Raw genomic sequence first — 21,385 nt, forward strand, 5'->3', positions numbered from 1 at the left:
TACTTTTACTTTTGATACTTAAGTATATGTTTGCAATTAAATTGACTTTTAACACTTAAGTATATTTAAAACCAAATACTTTTGGACTTTTACTCAAATAGTATTTTATGGGTGACATTCACTTTTACTTGAGTCATTTTCTATTAATGTATCTTTACTTTTACTCAAGTATGACAATTGGGTACTTTTTCCACCACTGCTCAATTGTCAGTAGAAACCACATTTGTTTAGTCAGCCATGTCAGCTATGTTTTTTAAAAAGGAAGTAAATTAGGCTGAATTAACTGTTTTGCTGTCAGACAAGGCTTAGCAGTGGTAAGGTGTTGGGACTGCTGTTGAGACAGCTTTGTGTAGGCCTTAACAGTTTGTAGGCACCGTTTGCCACCATTAAAGTGCAATTAATGTATTGTTTAGTGTTGTGTAGTGGCTTTGCTGGCATGCATAATTTTTTTTTAATATAAAAAAAAATTGCCCCACCAAGATGTACATGCTAAAATCACCACTGGCAAGGAATGCCAGTTTTGCATTTCTTTTCTCTCATTAATGGGATGCAACTGAAGAAATCTTAGCTCGATTGAATCTTGTAGGGTAATATTTTCCATATCCTTATTTCTCTCTCGTTACAGATTCCTCTCCAGCATCTTTGAACAACATGATATTGCATTGACACTACCATCTCACGGGAGAATGACCGCAGCAGGTAATCTAACGGTATTGTTTGTTGTCATTCTTAAAATTCTAATTCATATTGCGCCAAATTTGCTTTACACCCTATGTTCCATAACGTTGGAATGGAATATATTAATGTTATTTCTAGCTACTAATAGAAACTGCACCATAAATCCAGCTGCATATCGAATGTTGTGATTGCATAAAGGCCATTTACTTTGGCAAATGGCAGGAGTGGGATGTTAGCTAATAAGACTGGTACCCAGACTACCATTGACGGCTTACACCATTTTAATGTAGTCAAATGAGTGGAACTAAGTGGAGTCATGTCCAACCAGGTCATCAGGAGGGTTCAGCCAATCGTGAAGAAAATGGACAACTTCAAAAAGGAGATAGCCTTAATGGCGCTGCCCATGCTGTTTTGGACCCTATAATGGCACCTATACAAAGATGAGTCCTCCAAACTTGGATGCCACTTGACTTCACTGTACTAGCACAGAGTACTCAAACTGTCTTTGGTACTAGCATTTGAATCCCGTGCAGCATTCATTCGGTTTGACTCCAAATATTTTAACACAGAAAATCCATGTGGATGGATTAAATCAACCTCCAACGTTCATTTGGTTGGCTAACAACAATCACGCTCTAGTCTAGTTGGGTTTGTTTACGTTAGGTCCATACGTCCAATGCCTTAGCCAATCACAAATCGCAGAACAAATAGGCGGGACTCAAATCAACCAATGGATGCAACGAACGCCATTCGTTTCCTACGGTCGTCACTAATTACCACAAACAGAAAGTCATAAACTCCGCCTATTTCTACAATGTATATTATTAAAATCAGATTTTAAACCTAACCTTAACCACACTGCTAACTGTATGCCTAACCCTAACTTTAATTATGACCAAAAAGCTCATTTTTATTTTCATAAAATTGTACGATTTAGCACCTTTGTGGCTGTGGTAACTCGTGACAACCGTTTTCTACAGAGAGCATCAACTGTTGAATAGCAGTAGCACAAAACAAAAGGCACGGTAGTGAATGAAGGTAAAAAAACAACAACATTTAATTCGAAATCTCACCATACCAATCTAGCTAGATACTTCTTGATCGTAGGATATGTGTCTTCGGTTTGAATTTGCTTTCCATCTTCGCAATTCTAACTAACTGGCCAAATTAGCTAGGTACAGTAGCTAACTTGAACTTGTTCTATTCAGCTTGCTAGCATACTGTAGATACCAAAGGTTGTGTTGCTAATGTTAGCTAGCTACTGTTCTTTAACTCTGAAATCAAGGTCAGAATGGATCAGCTCAGCTAGAAGCTAATGGTAAAAAGAGCACGCACTGTTTGTAGCCTGACAATACATAATATTAAAGGAAATAGCTAGTCATTGATTGAGATGAAATGGAACAGTTAAATGTTGTATTGGACCGGTTAGTTAAATAAAATTATACTGTAGCTATACGTGCATTATATTGTTGACTGTCTATCTTATCGTATGCTGTCTATGCACCAATATTTTTCATAATTTCTTTGTCATTATAGTTGTCTAGTGTATTTTACTAGAAAATGAGAATGGGATTATTATAGGCAAGCAGTCATGTAAGCCTAACCATATAGCCAGTCCTCTAATCCACCAGAGCCATGTCTTCTGAGGATCCCTTCCAGGACTCTCTAGATGACGATCTAGACTGCTTCTCAGAGCCTGGGAGAGGGAGCAGGATACGCAGCAGTGTCTACACCAAAACCCCAGAGATGGAGAGTAACTGGTGAGGTCCATGAGACACATACACACACTAGCCCACAAACAGCTTTCAGTGTGGATCCAACTGATTTCTAATCCGCTCTCTTTTGTCGTTATACTTAGTTATGGAGACTATGGAGCCACCGGCGGCAAAAGTCCCCTGATGAAAACATTGATGGATGCAGAAGCAGCGGCCAACTCTGCAGCCGTACAGCTCATGTCGTTCAAAGAGATCCTGGAGGATGATTTTGCCGTAATGTGATGTCCTTTGTAATTGATGTGCTTACAGTGTACCTGTCTTTATTTTGAGATGCACAACCCGATATCAAAATGTTCAATTCATTAACAACTTGTTAATGTGTCCAAGTAAAATGTAATTCATCCTTCTATTATAAAGGACTCAAGACACTCTGCCTCTGATAACCGGCGGATGTCAAGGCAGAGAGGCCTTCTGCTGGAGAAGTTGGAGGTCTTTAAACGGATTAACAAGTCTGTTCGACAGCAACTCCAAGACCTGCAGGATGCAGAGGTTGGTCTTATCAACCAGTTATAATCTGATGGCTAATGACTACTTTGGGGGCCTGTCAGGTTGCAATTTATAAGGGGGTCATGCTTATGACAATTTTTACAATGCATTATAACTGCAACATAATGCATTAAACTGTACTTGTGGACTAAAGTCAACTGCAACTTTGTCTTTTTATCTGTTGTGTGAAATAACATGTTTTGACTACCTCTTTTCGTCTCCTTTTTTATTAGGCATCTCGAATGGAGACAGACAAACACATTGATCTCTTACTAAAGAAGCTTACGCAGGCTGAGTGTGATAATCTGGTAAATTGCTCCTCATTTGGGTAAAAAAAGAGAACTTCAGACACTCCAGACCTGTATTTAAACAGTGAAAAATTAACATAGCGGTGCCAAGGCTGAAGATTTTATATGGTCTGCCAACATGTTATACATTTTACATTTGAGTCATTTAGCAGACACTCTTATCCAGAGTGATTTACAGGAGCAATTAGGGTTAAGTGCCTTGCTCAAGGACAGATTTTTCACCTAGTCGACTCGGGGATTCTAACCAGCAACCTTTCGGTTACTGGCCCAACGCTCTTGACTGCTGTGCTACCTGCCGCCTAGAGGGTAGGGTAATTCAGTGCAGTAGTTCAGATGGCTCAATGGGTTGAAACATGGTGCTTGAAAGATTAAGGTTGGGGATTTGATTCAATCCTGCATGGGCCACATGTACTGAACTTGTGTGCTACCTTTGTAAGAGACTTGGGATAGAAAAGCATCTGCTCCTGTTCACTATACACATATGTCATTTTACTGTTGTACTGTGAGTAAGATAAAAGTTCTTGTTCTTTTGTTTCCACCAGCATTTGAAAAGAAATTTGAACGATAAAGACAAAATGGTGGATGAACTGATGGGTATGCGGAAGAAAGAAATGGTGAGCTTTGGCCTTTAATTTCACATGAAATACAGTCACATCTGAAATTATTGGCACCCTTGATAAAGATTAGCAAAAAATGACTGTATAAAATAAATAATACCAAGCTATATTTTATGCTCCAAAAAATTGGGAAATTATATTATTTTATACAATTGCAATACAATACAATTTTTTTTTTTATCATATTTATTAACATTCTACTTTTTAAGTCCATCTCAGCTTAAGGAACTGTATTGTGGCCTTTCATGGCTTCCTGTTTCACTGGGGTATAAAAATGAGGTAACACGCATGTGAAATCCATTTGTCATCCATCACCAAGGGGAAAGGCAAAGCACTCAGAAATGAAAAGAGAAAGATTATTGTTAAATCAGGCAATAGGTACAAAAAAATGACTGAAAAAACAAATATATCACTATTAGGGCAACAATTAAGAAGTTCAAAACCACTGGAACAGTGGTAAATTTGCCCTCTAGAGGACCTAAGTGCATCTTGTCCCCACGCACAGTGGGGAAGATGGTTCGGGAGGCAAAAGAAGTCCAAGGGCCAGTATTGGAGAATTACAGAACGCATTGTGGAGTCACAAAGTCTCCAAATCTACAATTAGACACCACCTCCATGCCAATAGTCTGGAAGGGTTGCCATAAAAAGAGCCTTCATTGAGAGAAACCAACCAATTTCAATGCTTGGAGTTTGCTAAAGGTCATTGGCACTTGGATTGGAACCAGTGTTATGGTCAGACGAAAATCAAGCACTTTGGACTTTCACACCGGTGGTGGGTTTGGCCTCTAAAGAAGGATGCATATGCAGAAAATAACCTCATTCCTTCTGCAGGATATGGTGGTGGATCTTTGATGTTATGGTGCTGTTTTGCTTCCAATGGTTCTGGGGCCCTTGTCAACGGCATCATGAACTCTACCAAGTAGTAGGTCATTTTAGCAGAACACCTGGTTGCCTCTCTTACCAGAAAATCAACATTTTGCAATGGTCATTTTCATTGGAAACCTGTGGTTTGAATTGAAGGCTGTGCATAAGCGCAGAATGAAGGATATCGAGGAACTGGAAAGATTCTATATGACGGAATGGTTGGTCTAAGATCCCTACCCAATGTGTTCTTCAATATCATAAGACATTATAGAAAAAGGCCAACCACCCTTATCCTTGCAAGCAATTCTATTAATGTAAAATAATTGAATAAAAAATGTTGTTTGAGCCTACAATATATAGTATCTCAGTATTTGTATTTATTTTATACAGTGTTTTTTGCTCATCTTCATCAAGCGTGCCAATCATTTTGGATGTGACTACATTTTGTACAACGATAAAACACATTGACAAAGGAATAAATCATACTGTTCGAAAGCAGTGCCCTCACACCAGCTCTTTCTGCTTTGATGCTCCACAGGAGAACACCGAGAATGCGGTCCATGCCACCAAGTCTGTGGAGACCACACGTGCTCACCTGCAGGGCCAGCTACACAGCAAAGAGGCTGACAACAACCGTCTCACCGTGCAGCTCCGGGTAACACACAAGTTCAGGCATCCGTCTATTAGTCAGTCAATCAATCACTATATTGTCTGAGTTGGGAAAGGTGTATTTCTAAGCCTTAACCATTCTGTCTGTAGAATAAGACACCGGTAAAGTAAAGGAGGTAGTTTGCAGTCAGTATTATGCTTCCAGCCTGTGTGTGTGTGATGTCTGGGACTGTTGGGAAGAAAGACAGTAAAAAGTAGACATTTCTGTTTCACAAAGAATAGTCTTCTACAACCCATTCAAGACGGACGTCGTCCATGAGTGAAATCCTATCTTGTTTTCACCAGGCTAGAGATAATTATTTAGATATGTTGAAAGGTTAAACAGTCAGTGTTTGTTCCCTGTCTTTCTTTCTCCCAGGGTTTGGAGAGGCAGCTGACTGAGCAGAAGATGGAGATAGATGGTCTGAGGGGGGAGATCTCCAGTGTGTCTGAGAAGGCAGAACAGGAGAAAGAGGGCCTGAAGAAGGCCACCCGTGCCCAGAAACAGAGGGCCGAGAGGTTCGAAGCTGCTGTGGATAAATGTTACACTCAGCTGAGGGAGAAGGTATGTATGGGTAATGTTGGGAGTCAGTTTGGTGGTCATCATTTTCTCTTTCCCAGGGTTTTGTTCAGGCTGGAGAACATGTTTTGAAACTAGGAGATACTACATGTACTTGTCCAATAACACCACAGCTTTTTTAGTTGTGTTTTTGTAATACTTTTTATTTATTGGTTTTAGATCACAACAGAATCCCAACAAGAGATATACACATTCCCCCCTCCCAACATGAAAAGGAAATAATTAACCTCAACACACCGACAGTCAGCATTTCATAAAACAATATAATGGTACGCGGACACGCACCCACACATGCTTACACACATCTGCACTTCTACAGTCGCATACATGCACCCATTCTCACACACATCCACCGACACACAAACACCCATCTCTTTCAAACATGTACATTTTATCTCCTGTTAGGGCCTATAAATATTTGACAATATAATGTCCGTTTTCTATACTTTTTCCCATCGTATCTCAGAGTTATTTGGTTTCTTATTCTATGAGTTATCATTTACCATACTGTAGATTTCATTAATTGTTTCTTTCCAATTGCTTATTTGTGGTGCCAGGGGTTTAAGCCAGTTTCTAGTCATCTGTTTAAGTGCTGTTATTCTCAGAATTCTGAAAAGGTACTTATCATTTTGGAGGACCAGTGTATGAGGGGTTCTCCCAAGGAACATGTGTTCTGGATTTAGAGAACGTGAGTGTTCAAGCGTATCATCCAGTACTTTACATACTTCGGTCCAGAAATGATTGAGGACTGGGCAGGAAAATAGTATGTGGATGTGATTAGCCCTGCTCTCCCCACAGTTACGCCAGCAATTTGGTGTGATGTCACAGTTGTATTGTTGTTGTATTATAGGAGTTATGAAACATCTTGACTGAATTTCCCAAGAGAATTACCTACAGAGTAGAGTTAGTTGTCTTGGACTTGTTCTTCTAGATATGTCCTCCCATTCCTCTGCGGTTGTTACTATTTGCAGCTCGTCTAACCAATTGGTTTTCACTATAATGTTCTCATCTTTTGTTTCTTCTCCGATAATTCTGTGCCCCAGCACATTCTTGGCATTTACTTTCTTAGATGTCTTTTCTATCTAATTAAAGGATGTACAGTGCCTTTGGAATGTTTTCAGACCCCTTGACGTTTGCCACATTTTGTTACATTACAGCCAAAAAACCCAATACCGATATAATTTTAAAAAAAAGGCCTTTTAAGTATTATAGTACAGTTAAAATATTTGAGACACAAACTGACCAAAAAGTTATTTTGTTGGCATTTGCGTACACTACCGTTCAAAAGTTTGGGGTCACTTGGAAAGGTCCTTGTTTTTGAAAGAAAAGCACGTTTTTTTTGTCCATGAATTAAAATAACATCAAATTGATCAGAAATACAGTGTAGACATCGTTAATGTTGTAAATGACTATTGTAGCTGGAAATGGCTCATTTAACAAAAATATGAATATCTACACAGGCATACAGAGGCCCATTATCAGCAACCATCACTCCTGTGTTCTAATGGCACGTTGTGTTCGCTAATCCAAGTTGATCATTTTAAAAGGCTAATTGATTATTAGAAAACCCTTTTGCAATTATGTTAGCACAGCTGAAAACGGTTGTCCTGCTTAAATACAACTGGCCTTCTTTAGAACTTTATTCTGAAACGTGTCAGTCTATTCTTGTTCTGAGAAATTACGTTTTTTTTTGTTGATACAGCATCGTCTTTATATCCGAAAATAATAATTTTGGGTATAAACTTTCTAAGGGCTCCATCTGAATTCATCCCCCCCGACGTTCCTCTTCACTGCCACTCACAACTTTTTCTCCACTGGCACAGTTTGCTTATCCGTCTGTCTACATGTAGTGGTTGATGCTGGGTTCATCCATACAATAATGGATTTTAGTTGGTCGGCCTGGGCTTGTTTTATGTTTAATTGTTTTAAGTTTGACACAGGCTTTTCTTGCTCCCCAGATGAATTTCCTCAGGAATGTGTCCCACCTTTTTAAAAGTATTTGGAGTAATAGTTATTGGTTGATTCTGGAACAGGAATACACTTCTTGGGAGAATGTTAATTTGAATCGTTTTCCATTCTTCCTGTTCTTGTTAAAGGTACTAATTTCCATCTTTTGTAGGTCCTGTTTATGCTGAATTTCCAGTGTTCCTAACTTATACTGATGCAGTTTCATCAGATCTTAGTATTTGAGTTTGTTTTGATCCCATTTAAAGTTTAAACTTTGTTTTGATGTCTTGGGATATTGGTTAACCTACCATCATTCTGTCTGATTTCACTGTATTTAGTCTGTACTGAGATACGACACTTGTTGTGCTTCATCCATAGTGGTGGGAACTGACTGGTAGGTTTGCTCAGTAGAGAATCTCATCGTCTGCATATATTGCTAAGTTGTGTTCTTCCTGATCGATGTGTAGACGTTGTATTTTCTGATTGTTTGTTATACACTGAATGTACAAAACATTAGGAACACCTTCCTGATATTGAGTTGCACCCCCTTTTGCCCTCAGAACGGCCTCAATTCGTCGGGGCATTTGACTCTATAAGGTATCAAAAGCGTTCCACAGGGATGCTGGCCCATGTTGACTCCAATGCTTCCCACAGTTGTTAAGTTGGCTGGATGTCCTTTGGGTAGGTGGACCATTCTTGATACACAAGGGAAACTGTTGAGCATGAAAAACCCAGCAGTGTTGTAGTTCTTGACGCACTCAAACCGGTGCGTCTGGCAACTGCTACGATACCCCATTCAAAGGAACTGAAATCTTTTGTCTTGACCATTCACCCTCTGATTGGCACACATACACAATCCATGTCTCAATTGTCTCAAGGCTTAAAACTCCTTCTTTAACCTGTCCTTCATCTACACTGATTTGAAGTGAATTTAACAGGTGACATTAAGTTATCATAGCATTCACCTGGGCAGTCTATGTCATAGAAAGAGCCGAGTGAGTTCCTAATGTTTTGTGCACTCATTGTATTTTCGTCTAACGGTTCCATACTTAAAATGAAGATGGAAGGCTTTTTATAACTTTTGTTACGGTGTTCCCTACTGAACGCGACCCAGGTATTCCGTTGTTCCTTGCCAGTGACAGTAAACTGATTTATGTTATGTGGCATGATGGCATGTAGGATGTTCAGCTGGCGGAGGCTTGTTCAGAGAGGGACACGTGGAGGAGACAACAGGAGCAGAAGACAAACGCGAGAATTCTGCTTGATGCACAGATAGGACTACTGAAAGGGTATGTCGTTTCTCATTTTGACCTGGACACAAAAAAGGCATATTATTAATCCAGGTCTTTGAGGCAATCAATGTTGTTCTTCTTTTCATTTGCAAAGCTTTTCACATTTTCTCCTCATAGAAAGTAGAAGTGGGCAAGTGGCAATTGCTTATTGATGTTTCATTACAGCCAAATAGCCGACATTACTGCAAAGCTACAGAAGGAGAGTGACGAATTCACAGCTGCAAACGAGGTCTTACTGCTAAAAGTGGAAAAACTCTACGCTGAAAACGGAGACATTGGCCTTGAGAACGCAACCCTCAAGGTAGGACAACTAAACACCAATATAGACCTTTTAAGTTGTGTATTCACCAACCAAAAACTATTGATTTACTTCACCTTGAGCCATGGATTACCCCAAATTATCTAAACTACCACATCTATAAACACATTTTGTAAACTATTACATCTAATTGCTTAGATAACAAACCTAGCTCTACTGCTTTTGAATTTGTGTACCTTTTCTGTTTATTCTAACATGTAAAACGTCTTCCCACCTTAATACAGGATGATATGTTTCTACACTCCCCTCTATATGTTTTTGGACAGTCACGCTAACATTTTACATTTGGCTCTATACTCCAGCATTTTGGATTTGAGGTCAAATGTTTCATATGAGGCGACAGTACAGAATCTCACCTTTTTTTATTTGAGGGTTTTTCCATGTATGTTTTACCGTTTAGAAATGAAAACACTTTATATGTCTAGTCCACCCTTTTGGCCAAATTCACATATAGTGTATTAAAGTGGTTAAAAGTTTGGTATTTGGTCCCATATTCCTTGCACTCAATGACTACCTCAAGCTTGTGACTCTACAAACTTGTTGCATGCATTTGCAGTTTGTTTTGGTTGTGTTTCGGGTTATATTTTTACCCAAAAGGAATTGAATGGTGAAAGTAAGAATAGTTTCTGAACACTTCTACATTAATGTGTATGCTACTATGATCATGGATAATCATGAATGAATCGCGGATAATCACGAGTAGTAAGCCTTACAGTGGTAGAAATTGCATACCCTCTGAAAATGCTAACCTTCCCTGTTATTGGTAATGATGAGCGGTTAGCATGTTTTGCTGTATCCTCTGTAATCTTCTCACTCATCATTATTCATGATTCATTCATGATTTTTCCTAATCATGGCATTATCAGGATTAATTTACATGTGTTCAGAAACATTTTACCTACTCACTTAGAAAGAATGACTCATCGTGCAGTTCCTATTAGGCAAACAAAACATGATCTAAAACACAACTACAACAGTCTCACAAGCTTGACGTAGTCATTGTGTGGCAGGAATGCCGGACCAAATACTACACTTTTGATCACTTTAATACACTTTGAGGGAATTTGTCCAAATACTTAATGACTTCTTCAACTGGGGGGACTAGATACATAAAGTGCTTCCATTTCCAAATAGTCAAACAGATTTGTATGAATATACCCTCAAAATAAAATGTCGCCTGATCTCGAATCTAAAACGCTGGAGCCCAGAGCCACATTTAAAAAATGTTAGCGTCACTGTCCGAACACCTATGGAGGGGGAGTGTATGTATGGTTATTAGTGTGTGGTTTGTTCCCACCGTGTTTAGGATTCTATTTGTGTATTTATCTCCGGTTCCAGGCGTCCATCGTTGAGTTGGAGCTGCAGCTGGTCCATTCTAAAGCGGCGCTGAAAGAGGAGAGCGCCGTCTCACAGGAGAGGAAAGACCAAGCAGAACAGCATCAGAGTCAGGCAGGGATCCCGCACCCCACCACACTTCCAAGTTCCCATACCCACTGAATCCTATAGGAATGTATTGAGAGACTAAAAGGGTAAGGCAGCAGCTGTCTGTTTTATTCGCCTCCTATTGCCTCACATCTCTCAGGTGGCAGAGCTTCAACTGGAGGTGGAGGATCTGAAGATGAAGTTGGATGGTTTTCTGAGGGAAGCAGAGAACACCAGAGAAGGAAGAGATGCGGAAGTGAAGAAGGTGAAGTCTTCTGTTGGCTACATTCAAATCAAATCAAACTTTTCTTTGTCACGTGCGCCGAATACAACCGGTGTAGACCTTACAGTGAAATGCCGAATACAACCGGTGTAGACCTTACAGTGAAATGCCGAATACAACCGGTGTAGACCTTACAGTGAAATGCCGAATACAACCGGTGTAGACCTTACAAAATGCCGAATACAACCGGTGTAGACCTTACAGTGAAATGCCGAATACAACCGGTGTAGACCTTACAGTGAAATGCCGAATACAACCGGTGTAGACCTTACAGTGAAATGCCGAATACAACCGGTGTAGACCTTACAGTGAAATGCCGAATACAACCGGTGTAGACCTTACAGTGAAATGCTTACTTACAGACTCTAACCAACAGTGCAAAAAAAGGTATTAGGTGAACAATAGGTAAGTAGAAAAATAAAAACGACAGTGAAAAATAACAGTAGCGAGGCTTTATACAGTATCAAGGCTATAACAGTAGCGAGGCTACATACCGTATCGAGGCTATAACAGTATCGAGGCTACATACAGTATCGAGGCTATATACAGTAGTGAGGCTATAACCGTAGCGAGGCTACATACAGTATCGAGGCTATAACAGTAGCGAGGCTTTATACAGTATCGAGGCTATATTAGTAGCGTGGCTACATACAGGCACCAGTTAGTCAGGCTGATTGAGGTAGTATATACATGAATGTATAGTTAATGTGACTATGCATATATGATCAACAGAGAGTAGCAGCAGCTTTGTCTTAAAGGGATCATTCTGGATTTTGGCAATGAGCTGGCATGCTAGTAGATAACCATAGACTTCCAGTTATTGCGCTAAAGCTAGTTAGCATTTTCTCGCAAAACTGGCTCTAAATTCTTTCATACTGGACAACGAGACATAAAAATGGTATCTACAAGTTCATCTCACTCTAGGGAAGTAGATAAAGGGCCTCGTTGCCAAAAATCCCAAAGTATCTCTTTAAATTGGTTTGTGTCGTTCATAATTAAAGCAAGAGAGGGCTCACTCAACAGAGTAGAATATCAAATTGCTTGAAATAGTTTGAGACACAAACACTACTTGGTTCAGTAAAATTAAAATGAATGTGATATCCTGTATGTTTTGATATTTGTTTACTAACATTTGTAGTTGTTTCTGGTCTTTCCCGTACCCACGCATGTGCTGTTAACCATTTCAAAGTGCACAGTGCACAGCTTCACATTTATCCTCGGCGTAAAAACCAACGTATGCTGTCATTTTAGAATTCAGTGATCACTGGGGTTCCCTAGTCTGCATCCTAATCTATGGTTCAACTCTCGACACGTCAGTTTAACAGGACTGGAACTTAACTGCTGCTTCTGATTAAACCACATTTTGCTGAAAGCCTTCAAAATATTCTCTCTGAGGGGAAAAAAAAAACACATCTGTGGTGAATGGCCATGCCCTGCTTCCGCATACATTACCTATGCTTCAGTTCCCAGTCAGGGTCCAGTCGGTGAAAGCTACTCAGAGAGGTGCAGCCAATCAGTCACTAACATTTCTCTGCTCCCCTGCCTTGCCGGCCTGCACGCCCCTCCCCCGGGACCCCAGGTGAGGTTGGAGCTGGAGGGGCGTGTGAGGGAACTGGAAGAGTACCCCGAGTTACTGGGCACCGCGGAGCAGAGTCTGGCGGAGTGCCAGGACAACCTGAGGCGCTCGGAGAAGAGATGTGCAGACAAGGCAGAGGCCATTAGACAACTGCAGGTTAAGGTGTGCGTATAGCCGTATGACGAAATGTCATTTGTCGATGGGCAAGTAAACACTGAGGTGGTGGAGTACAGTATCTACCACCAGATGTCAGTCAAACCCCATGTATGGTTTCCCATTATACTGTTAGAATTACATCTCCATGTTATTCTAGTGCATCCCTCGGTTCCTGCTTTGAGTTGGTGTTGAAGTTTGTGATTGGATGTACTTGGATTGCAGTAAAAAAAAAAGTTAGGTGGAAAGCCCTATGTGCCCCTTTTTGTAGTTTTGTGTGTTTTGTAAAGCTGTGATGATCACCTTCAACTGTTTTAAAATGTGTTTCTGTGAATGTTTCGGCGCTGTCCAATCAACGCTTGACTTTTTTAAAATGTTCCTCATATCACCGTTGTACAGTGTTGTGTGCTGTGTTGGTGACTTGATAAGCCAATGTAATTTCAGTAATTGCGTGGTGCAACTCTTTAGTGTTGCGCTGTATATGTTTGAACCCCCATTCAAGTCCCCGTTAGTCAAGACTATTCAACTGAACATACATTCAGCATCTGTCATATCATTGAGTCATAGTCCAACTACATGTTTTTTTTTGCCTAACCACCAAGGTATGATTATTGTGCGTCCAGGTGGAGAGACAGGGGGAGAAGACGAGGTCGTCGATGGACATGAAGGAGTCTATCCACGAGGCCAACTCACAGCTACGGCAAAAATGGGAGGCTCTTCAAAGGTAAGGTTATTACTACTTTCTCTTCTTTTGAAAGAATTAATACATTCTTCCGTTTTGCTTTTTGGTTTTCAAACTAGATTCCTCTGTGTTTCTCATGTCAAAGTACATTAGCGACATTGAAGATATATTGTATTGTTTTTTTATATATAGGTTTTTACACCTGCCCTGGGTGAATTCTGAAATGTTCTGAAATGTTAATGTACTGCTTGTGACTTGGGTATGGGTTACGAATGTGTTATGAATGGGTTCCTTATGCATTGCCGATGATGTATTCCAGGCAGATGGAGGAGCTTCATGGGGAGAACCAGGAGCTGGTCCGTAGGCTGGCAGGGCAGGAGGAGTCGCTACACTACAGCAGCAGGCAGCTAGAACAGCGCTCAGCAGACTGCCAGGCTCTCAACAGACAACTGGAGGCAGCAGTGGCCGATGTCAGGCAACAGGTACTCGGGGGGTTACATTTCTCCGTCACTGCGACGGATTTTCCTCGTCATTTATTTTGTTTGTTTTTGTTTGTTTAAGTTTTAGATTAAAAAGGACTGGAATTGGTCAAACTTGAAGTTTTAAAACATGTACAAAATGATCCTATTTCCTTAAAAGCATGATGTTCATTATGCAGGTTAACCTGGCCCCAGACAATGGATCTGAGATCGGCCTAAGTTTCAGTGGTGGGATTATTTTTTACTTTAACCCCTAGGTTACTGTATGATTGCTCCTGGATAGGATATTTTAATGTGTGGATGTGGACAGTATGTAATGCTCATACACTCAGCATATGGTTTTATTCAAATCCAGTGTATGTGTACATAGAAGCAAATTCAAATGCTCAGAATAAAGGTTCATATTAAGTGGAACCAATGTTCCCCGAAGGGGAATGGAAAGGCACAGAAGCGAATTGAAGATGGTGTTTTTTAGGGGATGAGTTCCTGTCGATATGTGGTTTTCTTTTTGACACACTCATAATCTTTATTTATCTCATCCCGAGGTTTCCAAAGTCAAAGACAAAGCCGTCTCCAGAGAAAGTTCCCTTCAGACCAGAATCCTGGAGCTGGAGGCTGAGAAGAGCAGAAGAGAAAATGAGCTGAAACATATGAAACAAAGCAAGCAGTCAGTAAGTACCAGACACAATCACATACAGTGCCTTCAGAAAGAATTCACATCCCTAGACTTTTTCCACATTGTGTTGCGTTACAGACGAATTTAAAATCTATTACGTTTTTTTTGGTGTGACTGGCCTACACACAATACCTCATATTGTCAGTGGAATTATGTTTTTCAACATTTTGACAAATTTAATAAAAAATGAAAAGCTAAAATGTCTTGATTAAGTATTGTACCTTTTTTTTTTAAATGGCAAGCCTAAATAAATTAAGGAGTAGAAATGGGCTTTACAAGTCCCATAATAAGTTGCATGGACTCTGTGTAATAATAGTTTTTAATGTAATTTTTGAATGACAACATCATCTCTGGACCGCACACATACAATTATCTGTAAGGTCCCTCAAACACAGATTCAACCAAAAACCAGGGAGGTTTTCCAATGCCTCGCAAAGAAGGGCACCTATTGGTAGATTGGTTTTAAAAAAATTAAAAAGCAGACATTGAATATCCCTTTGAGTTTGGTGAAGTTATTAATTCCACTTTGGATGGTGTATCAATACACCCAATCACTACAAAGATACAGGCTTCCTTCCTAATTCAGTTGCCAAAGAGGAAGGAAACCGCTCAGTGATTTCACCATGAGGCAATTTTTTTAAACATTTTGAGTTTAATGGCTGTGATAGGGGAAAAGTGAGGATGGATCAACAACATTGCAGTTACTCCACAATGCTAAGCTAATTGACAGAATAAAAAATATTCAAAAAAATGCATCCTGTTTGCAACAAGGCATTAAAGTACTACTGCAAAAAATTGTGGCAAAGCAATACACTTTTTGTCCTGAACACAAAGTGTTATGTTTGGGGCAAATCCATCACAACACATTACTGAGTACCACTCCATATTTTCAAGCATAGTGGTGGCTGCATCATGTTATTGTTATCATTAAGGGCTGGGGAGTTTTTCAGGATAAAAAGAAACGGAATGGAGCTAAGCACAGGCAAAAACCTGTTTGTCTGCTTTCCACCAGACACTGGGAGGTGAATTCACATTTCAGCAGGACAATAACCTAAAACACAAGGCCAAATCTACATTGGAGTTGCATACCAAGGCCAAATCTACAAAGGTGTTGCTTACCAAGAAGACTGTGAATGTTCCTGAGTGCCCGAGTTACAGTTTTTACTTAAATCTACTTGAAAATCTATGGCAAGACCTGAAAAAGGTTCTCTAGCAATGATCAACAACCAATTTGACAGAGCTTGAAGAATTACAAGTATTGACTCAGGGGTGTGAATACTTATGTAAATGAGATTTTCATTTTGAATACATTTGCTAAAATCTCTAAAAACATGCTTTCACTTTGTCATTTATAGGGTATTGTGTGTAGATGGGGGATATTGTAGCTACGATAGCCTACTGCAAACCATGTGACATTTTCCCCCATATCCCTCAAAGCTAATGAGAACACAGTACATTACTTTTTGATGCCATACAATACGCAATGAATCAGACCATTTTTCTATTTTAAAGCATAGTAGTACATACTGTACATTTGTCAGGTCAATGGATTGATTCCTTGGTGAATGAAATCATGTTAAGTGTTGATAACTGTTGTTTTGAGTTTGAGCGTAAAGCCTTATTGTCCTATGTGTATGAGCATATTTTCTGAGATTGTTGTTTTTACCTTGACTGCACTACAAATGTCCAAATTTGGACAATAAAGAGATTGATTGGTTGTGTTGCTCTGCAGGCTGAGAAGCAATTTGAGGTGCGTCTAAAGGACCTGCAGCTCAGCCTGGACCAGTCAAAAAGCCACAAACAGAGCATTCAGAACTACGTAGACTTCCTCAAAAACTCTTACGCCACCATGTTTGACGAGGGACTACCACAGGCACCGTCTAGTTTTGGATCATCCTGCTTTTTAAAATGATGATTACTCCGGTATGTGTGTTTGTGGTGTGTAATGTGTATTGTTGGTACAATCATGTACAATATATGAGCATTATTTAAGAATAATGTGTTTGAGAAGCAATGAATCGGCACATATACATTTTATGTTCGATAAAGTCCATGTAAATGTTTATATAGATCAGCTAATACTTTTTTTTTGTCCATTTATAAATAGAATTTCAATCAAGTTTATAATGGCATATTGTACAGACCGTTTTCATCACAGAATCCAATTACAGAACCGCCACAGCCAATGTGTTTTTCTCTAGTCTTAAGTTTGTATATCACTCTTCGTGCTGTGCAGGATGTGGGAGCCTCTGAGAGCCAGTTTCATGTTCTGTTTGGGATCTCACTGTATCCAGGGTTTTGCTCAGGAGTTGTCTGTCAACACTTTGCATAACATTAGGAGGAGAGGAAACAATCTGATGTAATGCCAACATCTGAAAACAAGGTACAGTTGCTTCAGTTGTCAGGCCTGGTTTCATCACAGGATCTCCAGATATCCAATATAGAACCAACAAACAGTCTTGGTTATAGTACCAGTCAAAGTTTGGACACACCTACTCATTCAAGGGTTTTTCATTACTTTTACTATTTTCTACATTGTAGAATAATAGGGAAGACATCAAAATTATGAAATAGCACATATGGAATCATGTAGTAACCAAAAAAGTGTTAAACAAATCAAAATACACTGCTCAAAAAAATAAAGGGAACACTAAAATAACACATCCTAGATCTGAATGAATTAAATATTCTTATTAAATACTTTTTTCATTACATAGTTAAATGTGCTGACAACAAAATCACACAAATTATCAATGGAAATCAAATTTATCAACCCATGGAGGTCTGGATTTGGAGTCACTCAAAATTAAAGTGGAAAACCACACTACAGGCTGTTCCAACTTTGATGTAATGTCCTTAAAACAAGTCAGAATGAGGCTCAGTAGTGTGTGTGGCCTCCACGTGCCTGTATGACCTCCCTACAATGCCTGGGCATGCTCCTGATGAGGTGGTGGATGGTCTCCTGAGGGATCTCCTCCCAGACCTGGACTAAAGCATCCGCCAACTCCTGGACAGTCTGTGGTGCAACGTGGCGTTGGTGGATGGAGCGAGACATGATGTCCCAGATGTGCTCAATTGGATTCAGGTCTGGGGAACGGGCGGGCCAGTCTATAGCATCCCTGCCTTCCTCTTGCAGGAACTGCTGACACACTCCAGCCACATGAGGTCTAGCATTGTCTTGCATTAGGAGGAACCCAGGGCCACCCGCACCAGCATATGGTCTCAAGGGGTCTGAGGATCTCATCTCGGTACCTAATGGCAGTCAGGCTACCTCTGGCGACCCTCATGGAGTCTGTTTCTGACCGTTTGAGCAGACACATGCACATTTGTGGCCTGCTGGAGGTCATTTTGCAGGGCTCTGGTAGTGCTCCTCCTGCTCCTCCTTGCACAAAGGCGGAGGTAGCGGTCCTGCTGCTGGGTTGTTGCCCTCCTATGGCCACCTCCACATCTCCTGATGTACTGGCCTGTCTCCTGGTAGCGCCTCCATGCTCTGGACACTACGCTGACAGACACAGCAAACCTTCTTTCCACAGCTCGCATTGATGTTCCGTCCTGGATGAGCTGCACTACCTGAGCCACTTGTGTGCGTTGTAGACTGCGTCTCATGCTACCACTAGAGTGAAAGCACCGCCAGCATTCAAAAGTGACCAAAACATCAGCCAGGAAGCATAGGAACTGAGAAGTGGTCTGTGGTCACCACCTGCAGAACCACTCCTTAATTGGGGGTGTCTTGCTAATTGCCTATAATTTCCACCTGTTGTCTATTCCATTTGCACAACAGCATGTGAAATTTATTGTCAATCAGGGTTGCTTCCTAAGTGGACAAACGTGTGATTGACTTGGAGTTACATTGTTAAGTGTTCCCTTTATTTTTTTGAGCAGTGTATATTTTATATTTGAGATTCTTTAAAGTAGCTACCCTTTGCCTTAATGACCGCTTTGCACACTCTTGGAATTCTCTCAACCAGCTTCACGAGGTAGTCACCTGGAATGCATTTCAATTAGCAGGTGGGCCTTAACTTAATTTGTGGAATTTATTTTCTTAATGCGTTTGAGCCAATCAGTTGTGGTGTGCCAAGATAGGGGTGGTATACAGAACAGCCTTATTTGGTAAAAGGCCAAGTCCATATTATGGCAAGAACAACTCAAATAAGCAAAGAGAAACTACTGTCCATCATTACTTTAAGACATGAAGGTCAGTCAGTATGGAAAATGACAAGACTTTGAATGTGCAATCGCAAAAACCAAGCGCTATGACGAAACTGGCTCTCATGAGAACGGCCACAGGGAAGGAAAACCCAGAGTTACCTCTGCTACAGAGGATAAGTTCATTAGAGTTAACTGCACCTCAGATTGCAGCCCAAATAAATGCTTCAGAGTTCAAGTAACAGACACATCGCAACATCAACTGTTCGGAGGAGACTGCAGGTATCAGGCCTTCATAGTCGAATTGCTGCAAACTACTACTAAATGACACCAATAAGAGGTGACTTGCTTGGGCCAAGAAACACGAGCAATGGACATTAGACTGGTGGAAATCTGTCCTTTGGTCTGAGTCCAAATTTGGACTCAGACCAAATCTGAGATTTTTGGTTCCAACCTCTGTGTCTTTGTGAGACGCAGAGTAGTTGAACGGATAATCTCTGCATGTGTGGTTTCGACGGTGAAGCATGGAGGAGGAGGTGTGATGGTGTTGGGGTGATTTGCTGGTGACACTGATTTATTTAGAATTCAAGGCACACTTAACCAGCATGGCTACCACAGCATTCAGCAGCAATACGCCATCCCATCTGGTTTGCGGATAGTGGGACTATCATTTTTTTCAACAGAACAATGACCCAACACACACCCAGGCTGTGTAAGGGCTATTTGGCCAAGAAGGAGAATGATTGCGTCCGAGTGCTGCATCAGATGACCTGGCCTCCACAATCACCCGACCTCAACCCAATTGAAATTGTTTGGGATGAGTTGGACTGCAGAGTGAAGGAAAAGCAGCTAACAAGTGCTCAGCATATGTGGGAACTCCTTCAAGACTGTTGGAAAATCATTCCAGGTGAAGCTGGTTGAGAGAATGCCAAGAGTTTGAAAAGCTGTCATCAAGGCAAAGGGTGGCTACTTTGAAGAATCTCAAATATATGAACACCTTTTTTGGATACTACATGATTCCATATGTGTTATTTAATAGTTCTGATGTCTTCACTATTATTTTACAATGTAGAAATAGTGAAAATAAAGAAAAACCCTTGAATAAGTAGGTGTATCCAAACTTTTGACTGGTACTGTATGTAAAAGACAATAAATTTAAAAAAAAATTAAAAAAGTAGCTGCAACGTGAACCACAGGATGCTTCTTTACTTCCCCTCTTGGCCTCTTTCTGTTTCACTTTTGATGTGTTGAGTTGTAGAGGTTTTTGGGGTATACTGAAAGGCTTCCAGTCTAAATAACTTGCACTCAACTAGACTGGCCTACCAACAGGAACCTTGGCACATCTCATTGCTTTGTTACATAAGCTTGACTTGACATGTGTGATGACATCCAGGAACATTTGTTCCTCCTTGTGAGAGTCAGAGATGGACAGTGTCATTCCCATTGGGCCTAATCACTAATTACTGTTGTCCAGTGTTGCCTTTCACTGATTATTAGATAGCCATACATTCTTTGTTAGGGTGTATTAGCTGGAAGTCGTAAGTTGGACCAAAGAGTGTGATGATGACTTCATTCTATTTGTCTTTGCCATTCATCGTTAAAGGCACAGATCCAGGATTTCTAAATTACAGCCAGAGACTGGAGAGGCTGTAATTTAGACGTTTCTAACCTCTCTTTTACAGCATTCACAGAAGAGAAGGTTTTGTGGTGGGAATAGGAAACACGTCAATGCTTACGCCTTGACCATGAAGAGAAGAAAAACTGCAATTGATTAGTTGTACAGAATACTCAGTGTACTGGGCCACCGTTTGGTTATGTCATGATTATGGGACTGTTAAGTGTTGGTTTGAGTCATCATCCTGCCTGGATTTGTCTGGCGGTGAGTTGATATTATGTAAACTCATTAAACCCTAGGGTATAGGGAAGAGGCTAATAATGTCAGTCAAGTTCTCTGCCTCACAGGGTTGGGGTCAGTTCCATTTCAATTTTGGAAATAAATATCAAATTCCAATTTGTTTTATTTTTGAATTGATTGAAATTAAATTGACCAAAACCTCACGAGTCAGCTCTTAGCTAATGAATATGCTGTTAGGATCAGTAGACGTGAACTTGGAATAGACCTTGGAGGCTGTCCAAGGAGGAGTATGGAATTCTGCAAAGCTTAGATGTGGACCTCTTCCACAAAGCAGGCATCCCTCCTCAAGTTTTCACAGACAAAGCTCCATTGTACTCCACAGACACGAGATGGACGTATTTCACTTCTGTGTGCGTCAATGCCCTAATCCCCCCCCAGTCCAAGTCAGAACTTGTATATTTAATACTGTCAGTCATGCTTGGGTGTATGCATCTCTCACTCACACACACACACTCTCACACACCCATCTATTTACTGGAATATATTCTCGCTTTCATGCTGATGCCTGACATGTTGAGCAGAAGGGAAGGTATTGTACT

The 21,385-nt window shown here is 40.5% G+C and overlaps 1 protein-coding gene and 1 long non-coding RNA gene across 3 annotated transcripts; one reads left to right on the forward strand and one right to left on the reverse strand.

The window, feature by feature from the left end:
- Positions 1 to 377: 377 nt before the first annotated feature.
- On the forward strand, positions 378 to 20,946 carry LOC115102918 (outer dense fiber protein 2-like). 2 transcript variants are annotated; one of them, XM_029623362.2, is made up of 18 exons: positions 378 to 699; positions 1,007 to 1,716; positions 2,310 to 2,438; positions 2,537 to 2,666; positions 2,811 to 2,942; positions 3,173 to 3,247; positions 3,790 to 3,861; positions 5,267 to 5,383; positions 5,756 to 5,941; positions 9,083 to 9,192; positions 9,361 to 9,496; positions 10,853 to 10,963; positions 11,097 to 11,201; positions 12,799 to 12,957; positions 13,572 to 13,672; positions 13,950 to 14,112; positions 14,655 to 14,780; positions 16,518 to 20,946. In XM_029623362.2, the coding sequence occupies exons 3-18, from the start codon at positions 2,314 to 2,316 to the stop codon at positions 16,695 to 16,697; spliced, it is 2,028 nt and encodes a 675-aa protein (XP_029479222.2). In that variant the 5' UTR covers positions 378 to 699; positions 1,007 to 1,716; positions 2,310 to 2,313; the 3' UTR covers positions 16,698 to 20,946. The 2 variants fall into 2 exon arrangements, with proteins under 2 accessions (XP_029479222.2, XP_029479223.2); XM_029623363.2 differs by lacking the exon at positions 12,799 to 12,957 and having other exon boundaries at positions 381 to 699.
- Positions 14,435 to 17,017, reverse strand: LOC115102919 (uncharacterized). The gene is made up of 2 exons (XR_003859511.2): positions 16,930 to 17,017; positions 14,435 to 14,724 (listed from the first exon to the last, which is right to left on the reverse strand). It is a non-coding gene; the product is annotated as an uncharacterized LOC115102919 (long non-coding RNA).
- Positions 20,947 to 21,385: the final 439 nt, after the last annotated feature.

This window comes from Oncorhynchus nerka, linkage group LG20 (genome assembly GCF_034236695.1).
Source record: "Oncorhynchus nerka isolate Pitt River linkage group LG20, Oner_Uvic_2.0, whole genome shotgun sequence".
Classification (NCBI taxonomy): domain Eukaryota; kingdom Metazoa; phylum Chordata; class Actinopteri; order Salmoniformes; family Salmonidae; genus Oncorhynchus; species Oncorhynchus nerka.

Coding starts and splice junctions, on each gene's coding strand:
- LOC115102918 (XM_029623362.2), top strand. CDS start 2,314: ATGTCTTCTGAGGATCCCTTCCAGGACTCTCTAGATGACGATCTAGAC. Junction 9,497..10,852: donor TTGAGAACGCAACCCTCAAG/GTAGGACAACTA, acceptor CTCCGGTTCCAG/GCGTCCATCGTTGAGTTGGA. Junction 13,673..13,949: donor AAATGGGAGGCTCTTCAAAG/GTAAGGTTATTA, acceptor GATGTATTCCAG/GCAGATGGAGGAGCTTCATG.